The following is a 24,804-nucleotide window of genomic DNA, read 5'->3' as shown; positions in this document are numbered from 1 at the left end:
GTAGATAGAGTAAAGTGAGTAAAGCAAGCGATAGAGTGATAGATGTGCTGTATCCACCCCAATTCTCATCCATCTCTTGCTACCATACCTGTCCCAAGCGTTTGCATGTTCCATCATCCTCTCATCATATACCAGTCCTGTCCTCTGTGGTGGGAGCACTCGCATGACTTCAGCCATGGTTGTGTCCAGGATAACATTTAGCTCTTCGGACGTGGGAGGTGATTCTCCTTTCTGCTCCTCTGATTCCTCCTCGGGTTGATCCACTTCACCTGCACAATCAACATGGAGGGATTAGAAAGCACAGGAATACATTATGTCTCACTACAAACACAAATTAACCCTCTTGCCTCCCTTTCTTCCTAGTTAGTGTCCTAGATCACTTCTGCCACCATTCATTTTCATGTTGCAGTATGAAGACAGCTTCTTTAACCTCCTTCAGAAATAAACAAACTCTGTGCCCATGACTTTAGTCCGTATATCCCTCAAGCTTGTAAAGTGTACTCAATAACAACATTGGCTCCAAGTACCAAACAACCTGTAATTATTTATTCCTATGTTCTTGCAATGCATTAAAATTATGTTGGTGACATATTAAATAATAATAATAATAATACTGTCTTTTGTAGAGCGCAAACAGCTACCTCCTAGGAGGTGTCCCGGCGCTATAGCAATTGGTGGGGAGTCAGGAATCTTGTGTTACAGAGAGTCCAAGGGGGTTACTCCTGGTCAAAAAGCCAGGTTTTGACAGCCCTCCTAAAAATTAGTTAAGAGGTGATCTGTCGCAAAGCTTTGGGCAAGGCATTCCAAAGAATGGCAGCCTTTAGCGAACAGGGTCTGCCCCCTAGCCGAGCTTCCCTTACCTTGTGGGGTGCATAGCAGGTTCTGGGAACCTGAGCGAAGATGGCGAGGCTGCTTATAAGCACTAAGCCTCTGCTTCAAATAGCAGGGGCAGGATCCGTGGAATGCCCGACAGGCTAGGGTTAGGGCCTTAAATTTAATTCTATTATTGACCGGCAGCCAATGCAGTTCCTTAAGAGGCGGAGAGATATGCTGCTTGAATGGGATGTATTTCATCAATCTTGCAGCCGCATTCTGGACTATCTGCAGTTTCATTATCTGATACACTGAGAGACCCAGATACAGGCCATTCGCATAATCCAGGCGGGAGGTTACTGTGGCATGGACCACAGACCGGCAGTAGTTTTCTGGCAGAAGATGTAGAACTTTACGCAAGTTTCTTAGACTGCCAAAGCATGCACCTGTCACTTGTTGAATTTGGGCCAAAAAAGAAAGGTGTGTCTGCCACTTTACACCCAGGTTTCTTGCACGGGGGGTGGGGGGTTCAGCCGATTTCCTCAGGCCACCAGAGATCTGCGGTTGGGGGTTGGCTGTTACCGAAGAGCAGCACCTCCGTTTTGTCAGCATTCAGTTTGCTGCTTCTCTTTATTCAAATGTATTTATAAAAAATAACATTAACCAAGGGTGGTCTTGCAGCACGGCTATTGCGCAAAGCAAGCATACATATAATGCAATACATGGCATTCATAACATTTATCTCACATATGTCGTTTCTCAAAATACCTGTAAATATAGTGTACATTCCAAGCACTAGCCACAGTAATGGTCCTATGCTGAAGTTATACATAGTTATTGGGCAGGAACACATTTTCTTCTAAGAGTACGTTTGGATGTCTACTACTGCACAATTCTTACACTGTCATTACTCCCACACTACTCTTTTCACTCCACTTCCAAAGGTGCTGAAATCTCAATGTTCACAGTATGATCACTAACTGCCCAGCCCTCCAAGTAACACGCTTTGTACCAACATCACATGCAGACATTATCCAGCTTAGATGAAATTAGAAAAGTAGAGGATCTCACCGTAGTGACGCAGGCTTTTCCAGTACTTGTAATGCGCTGCAATGGCCTCTGAAATGGATGCCAAGGCACTGAGTGGAGGGAAAAGGTGGAAGGTAAAGAGGTTGGGAAAGAAGAGGAGTGGGGGAGAAGGGGGTTTAAACAAGTGAATATGATTATTCTACTTTTACTGAAGACCTGCATTTAAGGTAGCAGAAAGAGGCAGGATTGCAATTTAGAAGTTCAGCGTTAAAGTACTACCAGTGTGTTAATGTTGTGCTCCTGAATCTCATTATCAGGCCTTCATTCAACACAAATTTTGATTATGGGCCTGTAGTAAGAGGGTTCACAACCGGACCAAACAGTGGCAGATTTAGTTATTACACAACTCAACAACACATTGCCAAAGAGTCACACATATTACATTCCTTAATAGTTGAAAAGTTCAGAAGGATCCATAACAGTACCCCTGAACCACAATCCTGCTCTCACAAAACAGAAACACAGCATGAAGAAGTCACTGTGACCAGTTTGGGTGGCGTTCCGGGTGAAAACAGGCCTACCTCTCATTGACCTCTCACCTTTGACATGGGATGACGGGCGAAGTGAGCCTGGGACAAGGGTCGCCCAGCAGAATCTTCAAGGCCGAGCATGACCCTTCCGCCAGTGACCGGAGGTTGTAACCGCCCTGCGGAACGCAAGTGTGAAGTTAACGAGGGGGGGAGGTGGCAGAGGGTATGATGGGCACAGCAAGGAGTAGACATAGACATCTGAGGAGTCCTTGATTAGCAGAGGTACCTTCCATGAGAAACAAGGCTACAGATCCGTGCTCAGGTGCAGAAAGTAACTAGTGGTGAGGAGGTTAGGAGTGAGGTTAGAAATGATATGAGAGATACGTAAAGAAGGATACTGGCAAGAAAATAGAGAAAGTACATGAGGAAACTTATGGATCTAAGGAGACAGAGACAACAGAGTTCAAGGATGAGTGGTTATGTGGGGAAGAAGAGGGAATGGAAAGCAGAAGGAGTATTTGGGAATATTAAAATGGGCAGAGAAAGAGGATGCGGATAGCTGGCTTTACCTCCAGAGCTAGGATGAGCTTCCCACCAGCCAGCGGCATCAGTAGGTGCGTAAGATGAGCAAAGCATGCTGGGGAGGCCGACATCCCACCCTGGGAGGATAAAGAAAACGTGAGTTCTAAATGTATAAGGCTTTATTTCTAAAGTCACCATGGTTCAGAGATTTTCAGAAGTACTTGTTAAATTGTCTATAATGCGCTATAACATACTTTACCCTTTATGACTGGGCTGAGATTCTGCGGTTTGTTTTCATCCAAATTTAGCATTCACAACCACTTTCTTCACTAACATCCATGAGGCTGGACTACAGCACAGCTCTACATAACCACCACAAAACCTGTATTTGTCTGTTAGTGGAGTCTGAGAGATAGAGTCAGCAGAGACACACTGGGTGCCAGGAACAGATTCTCTGCAAAGATCATTTCAGCATAAACAGTCTTCAGGGACTCCTAATGTCCTCCTGGAAGAGGGGCAACTGAAACGGCAACTAAAGTGCCACTAGAAGTGCCTACGGGACTAACTAACATCTCTGGCCTGCTGCTCTTTTACTTCGACTTTCCATCAGGATACGTCTACCACTTTTACAACTTCATCTAGGAAGTGTGATGCCCTTTCTGTTCCCATGGGCATTCCCAGTCTTTGTTAACACACTTCAGACCATGAAGAACAACTCCATCTCTACTGTGTAAAATGATGAAAGGAGCTCTCACCTTGGGATCGCCGATCACAGCGTCGAAACCAGCTGCAACAAGCACCAGATGAGGCTGAAACTAGAAGGGGGAAAACACATCACGGATCTTGAATCAGAAGTCACCGTTGGTGTAGAAGGGAGCTTTGAAAACAGGTTACAACAATGGAATACATAATCTGGAGGTACATACACTATGTGAGACAGCTTATGATTTATTTATTTTGTGTAATAACAAAAACACCATAAAGGTATGCACAAAGGGCAAGAGATTTATTAATAAAGAGGATACACTTTTTTTGAAGTAATACTATCTGTTGCTATTAATGTTTTAATTTTAGCCAGATTTACCACTAAAATAATTTTCCCTTTTAATTATATCTTTAACATATCTGTATGCTTTTCCTTAAGGATGTTTTGCACTATTGTGTGAACTGTCAACATTTTAAAGACCAATCGAGGACAGAAGTAAAACTGAATTTACATCTTTAAAAGCAGCATCAGTGCATTACATTTTATTTAACTTTTTACTGGGGGGCAAAACTGTAATTAACATTAATGCACTTTTGAAACCACTGGCCATAGACCTCTTCAGAAAAATATAGCTTAGAAACGCAGCGATCCGCCCATACATCAAGTTACTTTCCCTATGGAAGTCGGAGTTTAAATGATATTTTATTTTCAACTAGTCCAGAAAATGACTACAAGGGGCCCTTGGAAAGGTCCACATTTGGTTATAGTTTGTGTCTTTATTGTCAAAAGGTGCAAACAAAAGAAAATATGTAGAGCATCCTATTGCATGGCCTGGCAGGACTTCAGGATGCCAAATTTAATATTGCAGGTATGTGATATAGGGCTATATGGAGAGGTTCTGTGGATAAAGGTGAGGAATAGAAGAGCAATCGGAGAGATTTCAGCATCTGCCTGCCTGTACTATGAAGAGAAAATTCATACTCCGTGTACCAAATTTTCCATGATTCAGTAATCAGGGGAGAGGGGTTGGCCTAACGGCTAAGGCGCTCGACCTCGGACCTGCGGATCTGGGTTCGAGTCTCGGTAACGACGCCAAAAACCCCCTGTGATTCTGGGCAAATCACTTAATCTCCCCGTGCCTAAAAAATGAAAGTGTGTCCTCATGTAACGTACCTGGTGCTATGTAAAGCGCTCTGATAACTGATTCGGTTCGGTTCTAGTTCGCGCTATATAAAACTCCGAAAAAAACCCCAAAAAACACACACTGAGGACGTGCACCAGCAGAGCAGCATGCGTTTGTGCCTACACATTTTTTCTATAAGGAGCATTGTCTCAGTTAGCCCCGTCATACTGTAGCACAGCCAGACTGCTTCTATCAACACCCTTTTGTAGGTGGTGCAGTGTAACGTTTGTAGATTATGGTAGTACGCAGTCCTATGGCTACTCCCTCATCACTCTCCTGGATTTTTTACCACTCAAGTGCTACAACCTGCCTTACTTAAGGACTACTTCAGTCCTCAGTGTACTGTAAACTACCCAGCATTCACACAGGTAAGACAAGATCAGAGTCATCATTATCTCAGTCTCCTGGGGCAACTAAAAACATTACATCCAGTTTAGGTTTCAGCTGGGGACATTGGAACATACATAGTCCATTTATTTTATTATTTCTTCATTTTATTTAGCATTTTTCTGCAGCCTAATGCACCAAGAGGCACACGTGTACATTAGATAAAACATGAAAAAAGCCATTTAAAAATAAGAACTGGCTCTTCGTGGAATTACTCCTAGAAGTTTAGGTAACTAGGAAAAGAACATTGAAAAAGCAGTGTATCGGAGGAGGGCAATTGAGTAAATGTTCCATCCGATAATGCTGCGGATTCATGTTCCAAGGACGGGAATGCCTCACTCAGAGCGATGTTTACGTCCGAGCCCAATTACACAAGGTGTTGAGAACCTTACACCCGCATTGGAGGGTAAAGTAGCGTTTCTCTCGTGAAGGAATTACCAAAAGGGGAGGGACTGCGAAGGCAAACTATTGGATGGAACTTGAGTAGTAATCAAGATTGTGGACAAAGCCACGATTCCGGTACTATTTCCTTGACATAGTACTATCTAAATTAATCGGACTTCCGGAGTGGACACTGAAGTGGGGCAAGGTTCTCTGAGGAATCTTTTTGGGCGATTGCCGAGACTGTTTTTTATTCTTGTCCGCTAAAATTACGAGATGGGTGTGCTATTCTATTTAGTGCTCATGACTATGGATGAGGTTCTTCCGGAAGAGAAGGAAAATACATTTACCAGTAATCCTAGCTCACTTCCAGAGGAATCCACATCATAGTCATAAGAAAGTCACAAGCAATTCTTCTAACCAAAAAGAACTGAAATTCACCAGTTATAGTTATTAAAAGTAACTATAACTTGCGCTCCACCACGCACAGTGTTGTCATCAAAGAAGTCATTTCAGATGTCATCAGTGATGTTATGAACGATGTCACAGAACATATAGTGGGTGCTGTAATGGGAGGTCATAACTAGGGCATGGTGAGAGCACGAGTTATAGTTACTTAAAATAATTATAACTAGTGAATTCCAGTGGTTTATGTTTGTTTAAAATGTTACGTTTAAACTGACATTTCCACTTAACTATGAAGTCACTTTATACTTTGGCGTTTTGAGTGAATTTCCGAGATTTTGTTTATAAAATGCAAATTAAGATATTAATACCATACTTAACATCAATTAAACCTTAGTTTTCTTCATTCAATTTCTAAGGTTTTCAACTTTAAGTGACATTTTATTACCATACGTAACTATGCCAAACCCAAAGCATATGGCAGACGTAGGACTGGCTGCAGCCCTGCACCCAAACCCCGCAGGCGGCCACCTCCCATTGTGCATGGCCTATGGCGATGCAAGGCGTAGGTTAGCAGTAGAACCACCAAATTTTAAAATCAGTCCAACTGGAACGCAGGGGCAGCGCTTGTTCCTGAGAGAGTCTCCTGAGATAGGATGATCACTTAAAATAAACAAGCATTTGCAATGCAATAGGGCTCGCATTAGTAAAGTTAGAGGTATTAGTATTGTAAATGACACATTTTTTATTTATGTTTTTGTTTTGAAAATAGCTAAATGAATAACTTTGTCATTTACTATGCCAATAGTGTTAACTTTTGCAAACGTGACACCTATAGCATTTGTTATGCAATACGTGTTGTATTTACATGACTTAGATGTATTAATAACAATGGGTTGTATTTTTTTCAATATTTAATACTTAAATAAAAGTTATTGTAATTTATAATGGCAAGAGCTTAAACTTTTGCAAATAACTTTTTAGAAGATTATGTTTAGTGTATTTTATTGTGAAATGCAAATGCAACCATGAGGCTCTACTTCAAGCCCGGTGAGACAGAAGTTTACCTGATAGATAGGGTACAGCCCCCGTATATGACTTTGCTCTAATTTAAAATGCAGTCCTGTTAAGACTGCAAGTTTGTCACAAGGCGTGTGGATGGCTTGATAATAGCCGTAGGGCTTGCTGGTAAGTGGTAATAACAAAGTTCTGCAACAGCAAAGAAAACGGAACACGGAGGGACGGAGGGACTGCGAGGCAGGCGGCTGGGATAGAAAGCCCAATGAAAAGCAGGGCGTTGTAAAATGATTACCTGCGAGGTAGTAAGTGCCTCCTAGTAATCTTGCATAGCGCCGCTGGTGTGGGGCCGTAAACTTTAAGTGGCTGATAATACCGTAGTTCTGTGACGGTGGGAAGCACAGTTAACTGCTCGCAGGTGGCTGGAGTGAGAAGCCGGCATGGAAGCGCTACGCTGCGAGGTCGTTACCTGGGGCAGTAGGTGCCTCCTGATGATCTCGCGCTTCGTGCTGAGGTTGCGCAGCTGACGTATACTCGATGAGAAAACGAGATACCAGGGGGTCTGGCCAATTTATATCTACTGTCACCTAATTGGTCAAGGGCAGGAGACTGGCTGTTCTTAAAGGTGCAGCTGGAGGCTGCTGATGCGCTGCAACGATAGAGCTGGGTATGTCGATATATTTAAAGACACAAAAAGGAGATTGCTAACATTGTATGTCACCCGTAAATAGTATATGACAAAACTGAAGGTAACTGACGGCTGCATGGATGGAACAGGGATTGTCGATATATTTACAGACACAGTGGGGAGGGTGCCAACATTCTGTGTCACGCGTAAATAGTAAATAGTATGGAGCTAATGAAATCGCGAATAGGGCAGTTCTCTCTAGAGTCACTGCAATAAGATGACGATTAAATGAAATAAAAAAGCTCTGATAAATTGGACTAATATGGAAACATGGGGTACCTGGCTACCTGAAGATGGGAAAAGGGCAGAAATGGAAACACACCCATATAGTAACAATTCAGAGAATGACGTTTTTAGGGCTCGGACTCCTCCCCCTGGGGGAGGAGTTAAGAGATCCTAATGTTATAAGAAAAAAAAGAAGAAGAAGAAGAAGGGCCTTGGTGAGAGGAATTCCACACATTCCTTTGCGTTTTCTGGCATCTGGTCAGTGATTCGTCTTCCCTGTGCTGTGTATGTAGTAGCCTTGAAGTGATAGGCTGTAAGTAATGTACGCGTGCCCGATGTGGCATTTTGTGTTCGAGAACGAGCATGGCAGAGTGAATAATCTTAATTACGAGCTGTCAGAGTGCCCGTGTAATGCAAGCCAGATGATGCGAACGCGTTCACAGCGGTGAGCGCGTTCAATGTTAAATGACGAGAGGCAGCAGGCGAGGCTCACAGAAGATGACTCATACATGCTCGGGCTAGGGGCCCGCAACGTTTGTCTTCCCCTTGGTTGCCGCTCCTGCCTGCAAGTGCCAAGGTACTGTTAATATCCCCCGCGGTGCGAGCCGTTCCTTTCACCAGACTCGCACCGCTCTGCTCTGTGTGCCTGCCTGCAGCCGTGAGCGCGCTCCAGCCCCTCCCGCTGGAATCCTTGGAAGTCGCCGAGTGCCCAGAGCCCCCACGGGTGAGTGAAAGCTGAAGGCTTCGTCTGCACTCCCCGTCAGGGACTCCGAGCCTCCCCCTGCCGCCCGCACTGCTCCCGGAGCCCTCCTGCACCGCTGGGCCGGCCCGCCTTTAACTCTGTCCTCGAGCCGAGAGGAAGAGCCGGGGCCGGCACAGGCGTGCTCACGCCCGATGCGTGAGCGTTGGTAGGGCCGGGTCAGTTTCACCGCGAAGAGGCAGGAGAGGCGCTGCCAGGCACGCCGAAGGCCGGGGAGAGTTCCAAAGCCCCAGAACGGAGAGAGGCTTTCGTTTAAAGGGCAAAGACACCTGTGGCTCATATTTACACGGGCAAAGATGCAATTAAACTGAGGAACTTCTCCAACTTGAATGTCGGAATCCAGACACTTGGCAAAAGTAGCCTGTGTAAAAAAAAAACCAAAACTTTTTCCATACCCTTAATTCTGACCCCTTCCAGTGCAGAGGAAACGCCGAAGCTGTGCTTCACAAATATTGACAAATTCAGGTTTGCCCCCACCCCTCTGCATGCATCTTAAAGTTTACGTATAGAATTTATTTGAAATAATGTAATGTTTTTTAAAGAAATACTTACATTGACTAAAAGTTATTCACATATTTTGTAATAACAATATTTGTTTTATTTATATATACTTCTTAACATGAAATAAAATATATTTATGTTTAAAAGAAGGTTTCTACGGAGAGTGTTGCCGTACAACTGTTTGTCCGTGTGAGTGCAGAGTAGTGAGGGCAGAGTAGTGAGGGCAGAGTAGTGAGGGCAGAGTAGTGAGGGCAGAGTAGTGAGGGCAGAGTAGTGAGTAGAGTAGTGAGTAGTGAGTGCAGAGTAGTGAGTAGAGTAGTGAGTAGTGAGTAGAGTAGTGAGTAGTGAGTAGAGTAGTGAGTAGAGTAGTGAGTGCAGAGTAGTGAGTATAGTAGTCAGTAGTGAGTAGAGTAGTGAGGTGAGTAGAGTAGTGAGTAAAGTAGTGAGTGCAGAGTAGTGAGTAGAGAAGTGAGTAGTGAGTAGAGAAGTGAGTAGTGAGTAGAGTAGTGAGTAGAGTAGTGAGTAGAGTAGTGAGTAGTGAGTGCAGAGTAGTGAGTAGTGAGTAGTGAGTAGTGAGTGCAGAGTAGTGAGTAGTGAGTGCAGAGTAGTGAGTAGTGAGTGCAGAGTAGTGAGTAGTGAGTGCAGAGTAGTGAGTAGTGAGTAGAGTAGTGAGTAGTGAGTAGAGTAGTTAGTACAGAGTAGTGAGTAGAGTAGTGAGTGGAGAGTAGTGAGTAGAGTAGTGAGTAGTGAGTGCAGAGTAGTGAGTAGTGAGTAGAGTAGTGAGGTGAGTAGAGTAGTGAGTAGAGTAGTGAGTAGAGTAGTGAGGTGAGTAGAGTAGTGAGTAAAGTAGCGAGTGCAGAGTAGTGAGTAGAGAAGTGAGTAGTGAGTAGTGAGTAGAGTAGTGAGTAGTGAGTAGAGTAGTGAGTAGAGTAGTGAGTAGTGAGTGCAGAGTAGTGAGTAGTGAGTAGCGAGTAGTGAGTAGTGAGTGCAGAGTAGTGAGTAGTGAGTGCAGAGTAGTGAGTAGTGAGTGCAGAGTAGTGAGTAGTGAGTGCAGAGTAGTGAGTAGTGAGTAGAGTAGTGAGTAGTGAGTAGAGTAGTTAGTACAGAGTAGTGAGTAGAGTAGTGAGTGGAGAGTAGTGAATAGAGTAGTGAGTAGTGAGTGCAGAGTAGTGAGTAGTGAGTAGAGTAGTGAGGTGAGTAGAGTAGTGAGTAGAGTAGTGAGGTGAGTAGAGTAGTGAGTAAAGTAGTGAGTGCAGAGTAGTGAGTAGAGAAGTGAGTAGTGAGTAGTGAGTAGAGTAGTGAGTAGAGTAGTGAGTAGTGAGTGCAGAGTAGTGAGTAGTGAGTAGAGTAGTGAGTAGAGTAGTGAGTAGTGAGTAGAGTAGTGAGTAGAGTAGTGAGGTGAGTAGAGTAGTGAGTAAAGTAGTGAGTGCAGAGTAGTGAGTAGAGAAGTGAGTAGTGAGTAGAGTAGTGAGTAGAGTAGTGAGTAGTGAGTGCAGAGTAGTGAGTAGTGAGTAGAGTAGTGAGTAGAGTAGTGAGTAGTGAGTCGAGTAGTGAGTAGAGTAGTGAGGTGAGTAGAGTAGTGAGGTGAGTAGAGTAGTGAGTAGAGTAGTGAGTAAAGTAGTGAGTGCAGAGTAGTGAGTAGAGAAGTGAGTAGTGAGTAGAGTAGTGAGTAGAGTAGTGAGTAGTGAGTAGAGTGGAGAGTAGTGAGCAGAGTAGTGAGTAGTGAGCAGAGTAGTGAGTAGAGTAGTGAGTAGAGTAGTCAGTAGTGAGCAGAGTAGTGAGTAGTGGGTGCAGAGTAGTGAGTAGAGTAGTGAGTAGAGTAGTGAGTAGTGAGTAGAGTAGTGAGTAGTGAGTGCAGAGTAGTGAGTAGTGAGTAGAGTAGTGAGTAGAGTAGTGAGTGCAGAGTAGTGAGTAGAGTAGTGAGTAGTGAGTGCAGAGTAGTGAGTAGAGTAGTGAGTAGAGTAGTGAGTAGTGAGTTGAGTAGAGTAGTGAGTAGTGAGTGCAGAGTAGTGAGTAGTGAGTAGAGTAGTGAGTAGTGAGTAGAGTAGTGAGTAGTGAGTAGAGTAGTGAGTAGAGTAGTGAGGTGAGTAGAGTAGTGAGTAAAGTAGTGAGTGCAGAGTAGTGAGTAGAGAAGTGAGTAGTGAGTAGAGTAGTGAGTAGAGTAGTGAGTAGTGAGTGCAGAGTAGTGAGTAGTGAGTAGAGTAGTGAGTAGTGAGTAGAGTAGTGAGTAGTGAGTCGAGTAGTGAGTAGAGTGGTGAGTAGAGTAGTGAGGTGAGTAGAGTAGTGAGTAAAGTAGTGAGTGCAGAGTAGTGAGTAGAGAAGTGAGTAGTGCAGAGTAGTGAGTAGAGAAGTGAGTAGTGAGTAGTGAGTAGAGTAGTGAGTAGAGTAGTGAGTAGTGAGTAGAGTGGAGAGTAGTGAGCAGAGTAGTGAGTAGTGAGCGGAGTAGTGAGTAGAGTAGTGAGTAGAGTAGTCAGTAGTGAGCAGAGTAGTGAGTAGTGGGTGCAGAGTAGTGAGTAGAGTAGTGAGTAGAGTAGTGAGTAGTGAGTAGAGTAGTGAGTAGTGAGTGCAGAGTAGTGAGTAGTGAGTAGAGTAGTGAGTAGAGTAGTGAGTGCAGAGTAGTGAGTAGAGTAGTGAGTAGTGAGTGCAGAGTAGTGAGTAGAGTAGTGAGTAGAGTAGTGAGTAGTGAGTGCAGAGTAGTGAGTAGAGTAGTGAGTAGTGAGTAGAGTAGTGAGTAGAGTAGTGAGTAGAGTAGTGAGTAGAGTAGTGAGTGCAGAGTAGTGAGTAGAGTAGTGAGTAGAGTAGTGAGTAGGACATCACAGGCAGCAGCTGTGCAAGCTTCTTACACTCACAAGGAGACCACAGGCAGCTGAGGTGCAATCTTCTCCCACTCACAAGAACGACATCACAGGCAGCAGCAGTGCAAGCTTCTTACACTCACAAGGAGACCACAGGCAGCAGAGGTGCAAGCTTCTCACACTCACAAGAAGGACATCACAGGCAGTAACGGTGCAATATTCTCACACTCACAAGGAGATCACTGGCAGTACACACCACATGAACACACTCCATAACACATAGCAACAATACATTGGCATTTACAATGCCATTAGCTCAAACTCAAATAAATCCGAGCCCGATTGCATTTCTAATGCTTGTTTACCATGGGAGCTAACTGTTACATAATCGTAGCTGAAAAACAAAGTTCGGGCAGATTTGAATACTGCTGTCATGCTAGTAAAGACAAGCCCTCGGCATTGCTGTGGTGGGGAGGGGGGCGGGGAGAGGCAAGAATGGTAGAATAGGTGAGAATAAGAGTGACAGACGCACGGGGAGCAGCAGCCTTTGGTGTGCCTGGCGGCCGTGGGCAGTGAATAATTAGGGGAGGAGAAATGCCAGAGCACACGCTGGGGAAAGCTTGTGCGAGGGAGGCTGGTGGCTTTGATGCTGTGCACGCGCTTTTTCACGGGCACAGCATCAAATCGCCCCTTTAGATAAGCTCTGGATAAGCTCCAATATGTCTCGACATCTGCAATGCTTGCGCATTGGCAGAGGTCGAGCCCTAAAAAAGAAGGATTGTGAGTGTTTATGGTGGGTGGCCTGTAAGCAGCCCACCCACCACACTCCCCCTTTTTTATTTTAAAGTCCTCCGATCCCAGGAGACTCTCAGGAGCCAGCGTGGCCCTTGCGGTCCTGACAACCTGTTTTTTTTTTATTTACTGGTGGTCGTGCTACCTCTGGAGCACCCTCACAAGGTCCAGGGGGTCAGAGTACCCTATTATACCTTACTTTTTTTAATTTGTCTTCAGGACACGGGGAACAAGTCCCCTTGTTCTGAAATGGAGGACAATCAGAGTGCGAGTTCCTGCTGGAGACCACCAACGAGAAAAGAGGCCGCCTTGGGCAATCAGATTTCACTATTTTTTAAAGATGCGTGCTCGCGGGATTGCCACAAAAGTTCTGCAGAACCAAACGATCAGATATGAAAAAATTGCGAACCCTAATTTCTACAAAACTACTAAACTGTTGTATACCACACGTTCTGGATATAGATATAGCTTTCTGCCAAATTTGGGCAGTAGCATTGTTCAAAAATCCCCATGGAAATTGGTTAATATACCTTCCTCTCCTTCCTTTGTGCCCTGTCACATATGAATAGGAGAGCAACTTCTTGCCAGCTACATCCATCTTCTTACTCTCCTTACCTGGAGGAGGAGCATCACCGGTGGCTTGGAAAAAGGAGTGCTTGTGGGAAGTGTGAACAAGGAAATTTGGCAGGACTTGGCCTCTAATGTACATAGGGTCACTGACATGGGCTTGAACTTTTTTTCTACCTTATGAGTGACTACCCTGGCCTTGACAAGCTCTCTGAAGTTGTCAGGTGCAGACGTTAACATACCCTTTAGCATATGGAAAAAAATGTTCAGAAAATCCTCCTCCTCTTGAATGAAGTGCATATCCATCTTATGGTACGGCACCCCTCTCTGTATGACCTCATGGTATGCTGCAGTACCATCAGAGGGAGAGACCCTGACCATGTAGTAGTCTAGGTGAGGGTCATATGGGGGAGTCACATTATCTTCATCCCAGGGGAAGCCAGTGAGACACTCTCTTATTGGCTGACCATATGCATCAAAGGAAGCATAAATACCGCCTTGTTGTCAACCTTAGAAGTCGGGCCCTCTGGGGGAGGCCGCAGAGGTGTTGAGCATGGCCGTAGTGGCAAGTCGGGTGGTGGGGGAGGAGCGTGTGGGGGAGAGAGAAAGGACTGGTAGCTGTGTCCCTCAGTCTCTTGGGTGAAGATTGTGTGAAAAGAAGGAGTTGCAGCAGGCAAGACTCTCCTTTTAAGGCATAGGCTCTGAAGGTGGCAGAGCTGGCACAGATGGTTTGGCAGACATGTTGCTCATGACAGGGAGAATGAAGAGGCTCTGTTGTGTAGTGTCCAACTCATGCTGTAGTCTTTCTAAGATTGGAGACTCTGCATCCTCCTCAATGGGTGTCTGTTCCTCCTTTGCCTGGAGAGCCCCTGATGGTTTTGGGGCCGACAAAGTATATGTGCCAATGAGGGCTGGGATCCAATAACGATTTTGGTACCAAAGAAGCCATGGGCACTGATGAGGTTTTTGGGGCAGAAGAAAGATTTGACATTGAAGCTGAGTTGCGGGTGGATGCCAATGAAGGTGTCAGAGTCGACTTAGAAGGTTGATGCCCTTGACTGGGGGCTTGTCAAACTCTGAGAGCCTTTTGTTGGTGCTAACCAGATCCCAAAGGCGACGTGGACTCATGTCTGGTTTTGCCTTGACTGTTGTGTTTAGGGTTGTGACCCGACTTCCTCTGGAACGGTGCTCTGCCTCGGCGACTTACTCATGTGTCTTTGGTTTTTTGTAAGTCACTGTCATACTGATGACTCTGGGTATGGTCCCTGTCTGGGCCCAGTCTTCGGTGCTGGCTCGATGTCCGCTTGCTGTTTAAAGACAAAGGCTCTGGACTGGGTGACAACTGCGTCAGTGGGAGCCCTGACTTGCCATCTTCCTTCTGCTGACAATTGATGGGCAGAATAGTGAACAATGTCAAAAACTCACCCCAGTCTGAGATCTGGGCCTAAATCCATTGTTTTTTGCTCACCAAGCCATTCTAGGTTGGACCCAGTCATATGCATATCAGTTTTCATTCTGCTCCCCATGAGAACAGTCTAGCCCGAACTGCCAGGCCAGGTCCTCCATGGACTGGAACCATGCATCCTAGGACTGGTGTCGGGGTATCACCCTTCATAACCCAGGAAAGCCTGAATCCAGTGGAATAACAAGCACAGGACCCATGTATGGGCATACCAGTCCCACTCAGGGTGACAAATGTAAAAAACAAATTGATGGATGGAATGCTGAACAATGTCAAACACTTCTGTAGTTGGGCACTTAGGTGATCTTCTTCCCAAAAGATGTCTGGGGTACCGGAACGTTCTTGGCGCCAAATGGTACTGGGTGCCCAGTGATATTCTCTCTGGTTCGGTAGTGTCTTCTTGGAAAAGTGGTGCCTCTGCTACATCTACTTCAAATTTTCACGCTTGTCTTGTTAGTGTGATCTCCAGAAAAGACAACCAGAACTGTGTGCAAGTGAGCCTCATTGCCAATTCTATTACTAAACTACTAATTATTACTAACTATGCTGCTCTTCTCACCAGTGGACTGATATGCATCAATCACATCACAATAGCTAAAATGATGACGCTTCATTATCTCTCACTAAGGCTCTTCAAAGTCAAGCACCATCCCATCTTACCAAAGTGATGCTGCTGAACCAACTGACCAGAAGCATTGACCAGCTTCCTAAAAACCATGCTGTCGTTCACTCGGCAACATACAAATGCTTTCAAGGTACATTACTCCAGTCTCAAGGCTTTCCCCTGTAGAATTTGCTTCTTCTATCCCTCTGCTCTGATGACATTATCAATTTCAGAAAATTCCTTAAGACTCCTCTCTTCCAAGAGGACACGTGCCAGCCTGCCTTCCAATACTCTAACTCCGTTTCATTTGTCTCTATGTCCCTCCTGTGTAATTGCGGTTTACCCTTTCACCCTACCGTAATATCATCAACCTAAGGGTGATTGGAAGAAAAAGAATTGCCCTAGCATGTGTGTATATGAGTACATATACACACACATATATATATATATATATATATATATATATATATAAAGCTCCTGTACACCAACAACACGAGTCACTCCAGTAGCGGGTGCTGTAAACGCGGCGGTGTCCCGCGATACAAATAATAGCTCCAAGTCCTCTGAGAAATACCCAGCCGGGCCAGTCAGAAGAAAACAGCACTCTCGGGATTCAGGTAGCTTAACAGCACGGATTTATTTTTCAAACAAACAAACGCGTTTCGGGAAAGATTCCCTTCGTCAGTGTTTACATCGGAACGTTTTTCGCGGCATCATTTTATAATTGCATTCTGGGTAGTTACAACATACAAATAATAGCTCCAAGTCCTCTGAGAAATACCCAGCCGGGCCAGTCAGAAGAAAACAGCACTCTCGGGATTCAGGTAGCTTAACAGCACGGATTTATTTTTCAAACAAACAAACGCGTTTCGGGAAAGATTCCCTTCGTCAGTGTTTACATCGGAACGTTTTTCGCGGCATCATTTTATAATTGCATTCTGGGTAGTTACAACAGAAATAGGACCAATGTAGTTTTCGTTTTTTTACACGCCATCTTTGAATGTGCAATATATACAATTGGAAGGAATCATGTCTTAAAGTTCTTCCCCATACAGTAAATCCAGCCATGAATTGGCAACTCATGCAGTATGCAAGCATCTTTGCTTGTTACAAGTATATATCGCCGTGAATCGGCAAAGCATGCATGTACACTACATTCATGATCTCTATTCCTCCCATTATCCTGTATCTAATTGTGCCAGGAAACGATGTTCATGCCCTCAGGACATCGTATTAAACGAACATTATCGTTACAGTATCCGATTGTCATATTCATATAATCTTGCCGTGTATCGGCAATTGCAGCCCTGTGGACCGCAAAAAATCCTGGAAACAATTCTACATTTACAGATATTAGTATGTTGCCTACCTAAAAAACCCTGATATCCTTTCTTCCACATTTATAGCAAGGTACTCATAAACAATGATAACCACCTTTCAAAATTTATTAACAAATACTGTGAATAACAAAGACCCTTGTCCTTTCATCCAATCATGATTTGGGAAATTCCCAACTTTATGATTAATGTCTCATCATTCTCCAGCAATACTTCATGGGATTTAAGCTAAGTGTGATGCCATTTCTTCCCCCATGTTTAAGCCTCCAGGTGCTTTTGTTTCTAAGTCGGTAATATACCTGGATTCTAATCTTCTGAGGGTCTGTAATTTATTTCCACCTCGTGGACTTTCGGACACACAATCTAAACAAAAGAACCTGAGAAGGTCCCTATTACTATCATGTTTAATCGCAAAATGTCGGGCAACCGGATAGGATAAGTGTCTATTCGCGATTGCCCGCATATGCTCTAACACCCTCAGTTTCACTGGATTAATGGTACTGCCAACATATCTCAGTTGGCAGGGACACATTAAACAATAAACTGCATGGTCAGTGTGGCAGGACATAAATTTATTTATTTTCCTGCCCCCCTTACAACCTCGCACTCCGTAGGTCAAAGTTCTTTTACTGTTGATGCAGGCTTTGCATTTTCCACATGGGAAAAAGCCTTTAGCATCCTTTAGTGTGCCTTTTGTTTTTAGTATTGGTTTTAGATGGCTCTGAACTATATGATCTCTTAAAGACCTCGCCTTCTTAAATGTTATAAGTGGCGTCCCTGGAATATCAGGTCCAACAATGTGGTCAGTTTTTAAGATATGCCAGTGTTTGGTCATGATTGACCTTAACTTTGAGGAGTTTGCTGAGTAAGTGGTGATCATGCGGAATTTTCCATTCGTGTCTGGGCGCATCTTCTTCTCAAAAAGGGACTTACGGGACATTTTCCTTACTTTGTTTAATGTATCATATAGGAGAGTATCTTTATATCCCCTCTCAGAGAATCTCTCTATGCTCTCCCTTGCTGCTCTTTCAAAGTCTTCATCCTGAGTGCAGTTACGTTTTAATCTTAACAGTTCCCCATAGGGGATACTGCTAATAAGTTTGTGCGGATGGCTGCTTGAGGCGTGTAGAACACTATTTCCCGCTGTGGGCTTTCGATATAGTGAAGTACAGATTTTTCCTTTTTTCACCCTCACCTCAAGATCCAGATAGTTAACCTTTTCCTGGCTCGCTTCTCCGGTAAATTTTAAATTGCAGTTGTTTGTATTAAGCACTTGTATGTACTCTTTGGCCTCTGCCACAGGCCCATCCCATACCAGGAACAGGTCGTCGATATACCTGCTCCAGGCTACCACTTTACTGCTCCATGTGGCATTCTCAGGGGCCCAGGCTACCTGCTCCTCCCACCAGCCAACGAAAAGATTCGCGTAGCTGGGGGCGAAGCAGGAGCCCATAGCCGTACCAGACAGTTGTTTGTATATATCATCCTGAAATAGAAACAGGTTATTTCGCAAACAGAAGTTGATTAACTCTATCAGCATCTTGTTATGCATTGCATATTTTAGTGGTTTCTTATTCAGGAAGTATTCTACGGCATGTATGCCCTGATCGTGATCTATACACGTATAGAGACTTGTTATGTCTAAGGTCAAGAGTGCATAAGTGGGTTGCCAATTCAATTCCTCCACTTTTTGGATGAAGTCCGATGTATCTCTGATATATGATTTTAACGAAAGTACAAATTCAAAAAGATAATGGTCCAGATATTTACACAGATTTTCAGTCAGACCTCCTATTGAGGAGATTATCGGTCTTCCTGGTGGATGATCTGTATTCTTGTGAATTTTTGGTAGGTGATAAAAGGTGGGCAAAATTGGATTGACAGTTTTCAGGAATAGATATTCCTCCAGTTCTATCATCTGCATGCCATGCCATTTCTTGAGTAATTCATGCAATGTATCTATGCTTGCCAGATATTCCTTCCTTGTTGTTTTGGCATAGCAGGTTACGTCATTCAGTTGTCGCATTGCTTCAGTCACATATAAGTCTCTTGACATAATGACAATATTACCTCCTTTGTCGGAGGGTTTGCATACAATAGAATTGTCCTCCGATAGATTTCTTATTGCCTTTTGTTGCTCCCTGGTGGTATTGAAAGCTCTTTTCTCAGAGATCTGCTCAGTCCTCATATTCATTAGATCCTTGGTAACGGCATCGGAGAAAATGTCAATTGCATCCAGGGCGGTTTGTGGGACAAATTTAGATGGTAGTTTGAACCCACTCGCAGGTGTTTCTTGATCAATTTCTACCCTGGTCAATCTCTGCGTGAGGGTATTTGCCATTTCATTCTCTTCACTATGGTCCTCTGTGCGGAGATTGTGTAGAACTTCGCATGCGGTCAAATCATTGACGCTCAGAAGGTCAGTGTCTTTTTTGTTATTCCTTAGATGTTTCATTTCTTTTACTGTCGGTTTTACCTTGAAGAATTTATATAATTTTATCTTCCGGATGAATTTATACAAATCAATCCTGGTTTGTGTATATTCTAAGTTTGTTTTGGGACAGAATGTTAATCCCAATCTGAGAACAGATTCTTCCGCAGATGTTAGGGGTCTCTGTGACAGATTTACTATGGTGAGGTGTTCAGATTTCGTTACCACCTCCCTCTCCTCTGACTTCTTGTCACTCTTGAGGCTGCGTTGTTCTGGCTGCCGCCTCTTCCCCTTCCAGCCGCCGCGTCTGGTTTGCCTGCCTCTTCTGGGGGTTTGTTCTTCCCATCTCTTAACCAACTTGCCTTGATTAAATCGAATTCCTGATGAAAAGGAGTTTTTGTAGATGTCATCACAGGGCCTGCCGTTTCATCGCCAGACAATTCATTTGCAGTCAGATCGGAGTCAGAAGTTTCGACTCTGTTTTCAGCTTGTGTTTTTGGCATTTGATTCTTTTTCGCCAGTTCTTTTCGTGGCTGGTCATATTTCTTAGCGAAGGTCAGGACTCTCCCCATCGCGTAGTCCTGTTCGTCCCGGTCAAACTTTTCTTGTTTTCTCGTTTTGATTTTTATTTCATATTTTTGTAATCTTTTCTTCATGGCGACTCTTAGTACTTCCACTTCATCTTTGTTTGAGTGTTTTGAAAGTTCTTCCTCCATCTCCTCGATCTCCTTTACCACCTTATCTCTGTCACTCCATGCAAACTGGACTAAGATTTCAAGCATCCCCTTGCATGAGTTAGCTATGTGGGTGGCCCAGGTTTCTAGCAGGAGGGGATCCGGATTTTCATATGCAGGGACAGTAAAAATTCGAAGTCCTCTTGGTACCCTTTGTACCTCGATATATCCCTGCAAGGATGTCCCCTCCCACCATTTCCTTAGTTCTCGCTCATAGAGCTTTTCTAACTTGTGGAATTGGGTTGTTAATGGATTCGTTACTTCCATGTTAATCCTTGGCGGTGGTTTTGAGATATCCGGGTTCTTGTTTTTAAAGATATCTACAGCCGCATCTCTTCGTTCCGACATATTAAACATGTTTGAGATGTCTTACTCAACTTCCAAGCCACGAATGGGTGGAGTGGGAGAGGCAGAAAAGAGTAAACAAATATCCACAACCAATTCATCCATAGTGCAGCCCATGGACTGTGGTAGTCTGGAGGCGAAGCTTGGGCTTCTTTGCATTTTTGGCAGTGGCGAACAGTGCCATTTGTTGTACACATTCAGTCAGCAAAGGAATTCACACACTCAAAAACTGAACTCCAGGCCAATGGTTTTTATATCTAAAGATATAATGGTTTTATTTGTAGAACCAACGGGCATAAAAATATACTTTGCTAGATATGAGAACTCTCATGTAATTACTTTGCAAGGAAGCAATAAAGTTGGTGAACACAATAGGTACAGGAGTTGCTGAAGGCAACTGAAGTCTAGACACACTTTAGCATTGAGCTCAATGGATTGTTACCATAAAAGTACAGTTGATTACAGTACAGATTACTTTAGTAGTTCCAGGACTAGGTCCTAGATTCAGTCCTGGGGTCTAAGCTGAAACCAGACAAGCAAAAACGTTTTAGTTACGGTGGTGAATTTTCATGAATATAAAGCTGTTTTAAAAGTTCACACTTAGAAACTTTTCAATGACAATCTGGCAATGCTATTCAATGGGTGAAAATTCAGGTTGCAGGTAAAGTATGATCGCGTTACTGTTGTAATCCAGTACTGGGTTTCTAGGGCCAGCACTGGGGTCTGAACTTAAAACAGGTGGTTAATTGCGTTTCAGTATTTCATATGATTTTTAAAGAATATTTCAAGTTTTCAAAAGTAGGCACTTTGAAGAAATTTCATAGAAAAGCAGACAATGGGTTCCTATGGAGAAAATACAGATTACTAGTAAACCCGGTAAGGATTTTTTTTGCGGTTCAGTACTGGGCTGCAAGGTACAGTACTGGCTTCTCGCCTGCTTGCAGGTGAGTACTTCGGCTGATTTTATATGAATATTTGCAGTTTTCAAAACTTCACATTTAGAAAATGTTCGAGTCAAAATGGGTCAATGTTATCCAATGGCAGGTAAGTGAGTTAGCGGTTTCCAGGTGAGTACTTGGCTGGTGAAGTTAAGATTCCGGGTATAGACTCAGGGGTCCCCCAGGGTCAGGTAAGTACAGTCGGTTCCGCCCCAGCAGCGCAGGGCCGGCCGGGTGCAGAGGTAGATAGGCCCAATGATATCCAATGAGGGAAAGGGGGCCTTCGGTTGGTGGCTGCTGGCTAGCAGGCCATGCGGCTGTGGGAGCTGGGCTCCTGGTCACTTGCTCAGGGCAAGGGGGGGGAAGTAGGATAGGACAAAGGTGGCACAGCCAGTGGCACTCGTGGGTCTGGGTGCAGGGTGCTCTTGAGCCGTCGGGCGCTCAATGTTATCCAATGGGAAAGGTCAAAAAGGAACAAAGGCTGCAGGCTCGGGGACGGATACTCTCCAGGGGCGACCAGCACTTCGAGAGGTAAGTTGGGATCTTGGAGCACAGGCAAGTACCCCAAAGGGAGGCACAGGGGGCTGTAGGGTGCAGAGGTGTCTTTGGGTGTCGGAAAAGCTTACCCTCGGCTGGTCGCGGTTGGGGTGGCCCCTGGTTCCGAGTCTGCAGGCGTCGGCTGGTTCGTCGAGGAGGGTCTTTGGGGACTGGACTTCGGGTCCCAGTCGCCGGGGGGACGTCCTAATGGTCTTGGTTCAAACTGAAATTGCTCCTGGCTGACTTTAAACTGCAGGTAACCTCTATGGAACTGCATGAGGGGTAAACGAAAGCACATATGCTGCAGACAGGACGCCATCCATTCCTCCAAGCCCATAGCAGTCAAGATTTGGGCTAGCATGAGGATTTTGAACTTGTCCTTCAGCATGAAGGCATTCAAAGATCTACGGTCTAATATAGGCCTGAGGCCTCTGTTCTTTTTCAGCATAAGAAAATAACGAGGTAACAATCCTTTCTGAATACAGATAGCACTTAAGACGAGCACCTCTTGTATTACAAAGGAAAGATGCTCCTCTGAAAGTCAGTCTGATGCAGAGCAAAAACTTGGTGGCACTAAAAAGGAGGTGTAGGGCATAGCCATACTGAATGATTTGTATGACCCATCTGTTGGACGCTATGTATAACCACCCTGGGAAGAAATACTGAATAATGATCCACTCCCATGGGATGGGTTTGCATCACTCGGGGCAAACTAAGGCAGCTTAGTGTCTGTTGCCGCAGTGTAAAAGACTGGGAGGACTGGCGTCCCTACTGGCCTATGCGTTGCCAGCCAGAACCACATCCCTGGCCGTGAAAGGAATGAAGTGACTACTGCAGCTCTTAGGTTGACTGTCACGGTCTATACGCAAGCACCCGGGAGTAGCATCTGAATGCTCTGAACAGATGTAGGAACTGCTTGGCAGGGGTCAAGAGACACAGGGAGTGTGCCATGTCTCTAGAACCCTTATAACGCTCCTGGGCAAAATCAGCTTCTCACCAAAAAGACAAGAGCCATCAACGGGTATATCCATGAGAGGCTCGTCTACTGGTCTGTGAGCATGGACACCTGCCTATTAACTCATGGGCCTCATTTGAGGGAAGGAAAGTTCAGTTGTGGCTGGAACAGGCTGCTATATATTCATAAGGATCTTATTCTTGGTGCAACTGAAGGCAGCTGCAATTCCAGGATCTCTGTTACCCAAGGACTACTACATGACTACTACTGCAAATGATGCGCTCTCTTCTGTTGGTGGTTCAAGTGGTAAGCCCAACCCTCTAATGGGAAAGCATTAAGCCCTCTGGAATTTTGTAAATCCATGTAAACATTATCACTATACTCAGAGGGGCGACCACCATCCCCTCCCCACTAACGCCATCAACTTTCCTGTGGTGTAGTACCATGTTCACATTCAGGGCCAAATAGATACTGGAGCCTCAGCTGATGCATTTGCCCACCTAGAGACTTTGGCACAGAGTAAGGCTTTATGTTGACCGCTTGTGCTTTAGCAATTTTGTAGTGTGACGTCGGTTTAGATGAGGCTGAAGTTGGATCGGGATCAGACATCAGAATCTGCACCAGATCCTCTTACAGCATTGGTGGCCTTGGAACAACCATCTATGAGAAACGACCCGGCGGAGGTCTCGGAGTCAGAGTAGACTTATGTACGGTAGTTTGTAAGGAAATCTGACCTGGTTTCATGGGGTCAGATGGCTCCAGAGGTATGCATACAATTTGCACCATGGCCTCGATCTGCTGTGGCATCGCAGATGGCCTGGGAAACTCAGAACACACCGCGATTAGTTGCGGAATTTGCCCTGCAACCAGGGTTCTGGAGGCAGACTGACTGCCATCACAATGAAATCTTGCCTTCTCCATGGTGGGATGGGGTCAAGTCCAGCTTTGCTTTTCTGTGTCTAGACTTCTAATAGGACTTACAGGTGGACATCGCCCGCGAGGCAAACTTCTTGTGGAAATGGTATGAGGAGAGGGACGAAGTCTATGCCCTGGAAAATCTACTAAGCAGGGCTGTGATTACTTATGTTTGGAAACGTACACCTTCGCTTCTCATTCCCAGATCACTTTCAGATGCATGAGGGCATACTTTTCGTTCCACTTTTTGGGTCCCACCCAACTTTCATAGACACACATCGTGCAGATGTGTGACCGACATTTTGTTTTGTAGTCACAGCATGGTCCTAAACCTATAGTTTTAGGAGGGAACATAATTTCCTAGCACAGTGAATTTTGTTCTAGTTTTCGGTTGGCTGACTAATTGGGAAGCAGAGGCCCGGAACTGCATTGAAAGGCATAGAAAGAAAGTTGCTTACGTCAGCGCACAGGGATAACACTTGCATGCTGGCACTTTATGGGCTGTTCAAAGCTGGCATCAAGCCACACAGAGGCGCCGAGTGGCACGTGGGAACGTTGCTGAAAAATGTTTCCAGGTCCAGTCTAGCGCCTGGAGAGCAAAGCTTCTGATCCGCATTAGAAGGCATGGAAAGAAGGTACCCAATGTCAGCACACAGGGATAGCACTTGCATGCTGCTCCACTCTGTTACTTTCGAAGTGCACAGAGCAAGTGGGGACCTGCACAGCACCACCTAGTGGCATGTGGGGCATTGCTGGAAACAGTTTTCGGATCAAGTCTGGCACCTGGGGAGCATTCACAAATGAGAAACCTGCAGTTAGAAGTACCCATCAGAATGACTACGCAGAAACAGGTGCTGTTTCGAAGTAAGGAAAGTTCCACATACAATTGCACCTCCTTCTTCACCAATTCCAAACACAGGGAGAGAAAAAAAGCAAAAAAAGACAACTGAATAACAAACCATTAACTGAGCATCGTAAGAGAAAATGTAGAACAATGTATTAAAGAACTGAATAAACCCTCCTAAGCAACCAAAACGATCTACAAGTTATAAAAAGCCACCTCAGGAATCCAGCTTACCTCGAGGGCAATGGGCAGAAGAAGGTGAAGGAAAGCAGCAATGTAATCTGCATCACCCATACCAGTCTGGGAAGGAAAGAGAAGGCAGAGGGTGAAATATAATAGAGACATTCAACATCAGACAAGAGATTATGATCTGTGAATGAGTATTTAGAGTCTAAGAATCA

General features: G+C 44.7%; 1 protein-coding gene across 1 annotated transcript in view; it reads right to left on the bottom strand.

The window, feature by feature from the left end:
• HDAC6 (histone deacetylase 6) overlaps positions 1–24,804 on the bottom strand; it is a 256,606-nt gene that overhangs the window by 103,676 nt on the left and 128,126 nt on the right. Inside the window, exons 12-17 of the mRNA XM_078664729.1 lie at positions 24,638–24,703; positions 3,650–3,709; positions 2,942–3,031; positions 2,442–2,548; positions 1,885–1,952; positions 89–269 (exon numbers count right to left, since the gene is read on the bottom strand). Coding sequence (XP_078520855.1) covers positions 89–269; positions 1,885–1,952; positions 2,442–2,548; positions 2,942–3,031; positions 3,650–3,709; positions 24,638–24,703 — 572 coding nt within the window. The remainder of the gene's footprint in view (positions 1–88; positions 270–1,884; positions 1,953–2,441; positions 2,549–2,941; positions 3,032–3,649; positions 3,710–24,637; positions 24,704–24,804) is intronic.

This window comes from Lissotriton helveticus, chromosome 10, assembly GCF_964261635.1.
Source record: "Lissotriton helveticus chromosome 10, aLisHel1.1, whole genome shotgun sequence".
NCBI lineage: Eukaryota > Metazoa > Chordata > Amphibia > Caudata > Salamandridae > Lissotriton > Lissotriton helveticus.
This window is presented reverse-complemented; position numbering and strand designations above follow the sequence as displayed.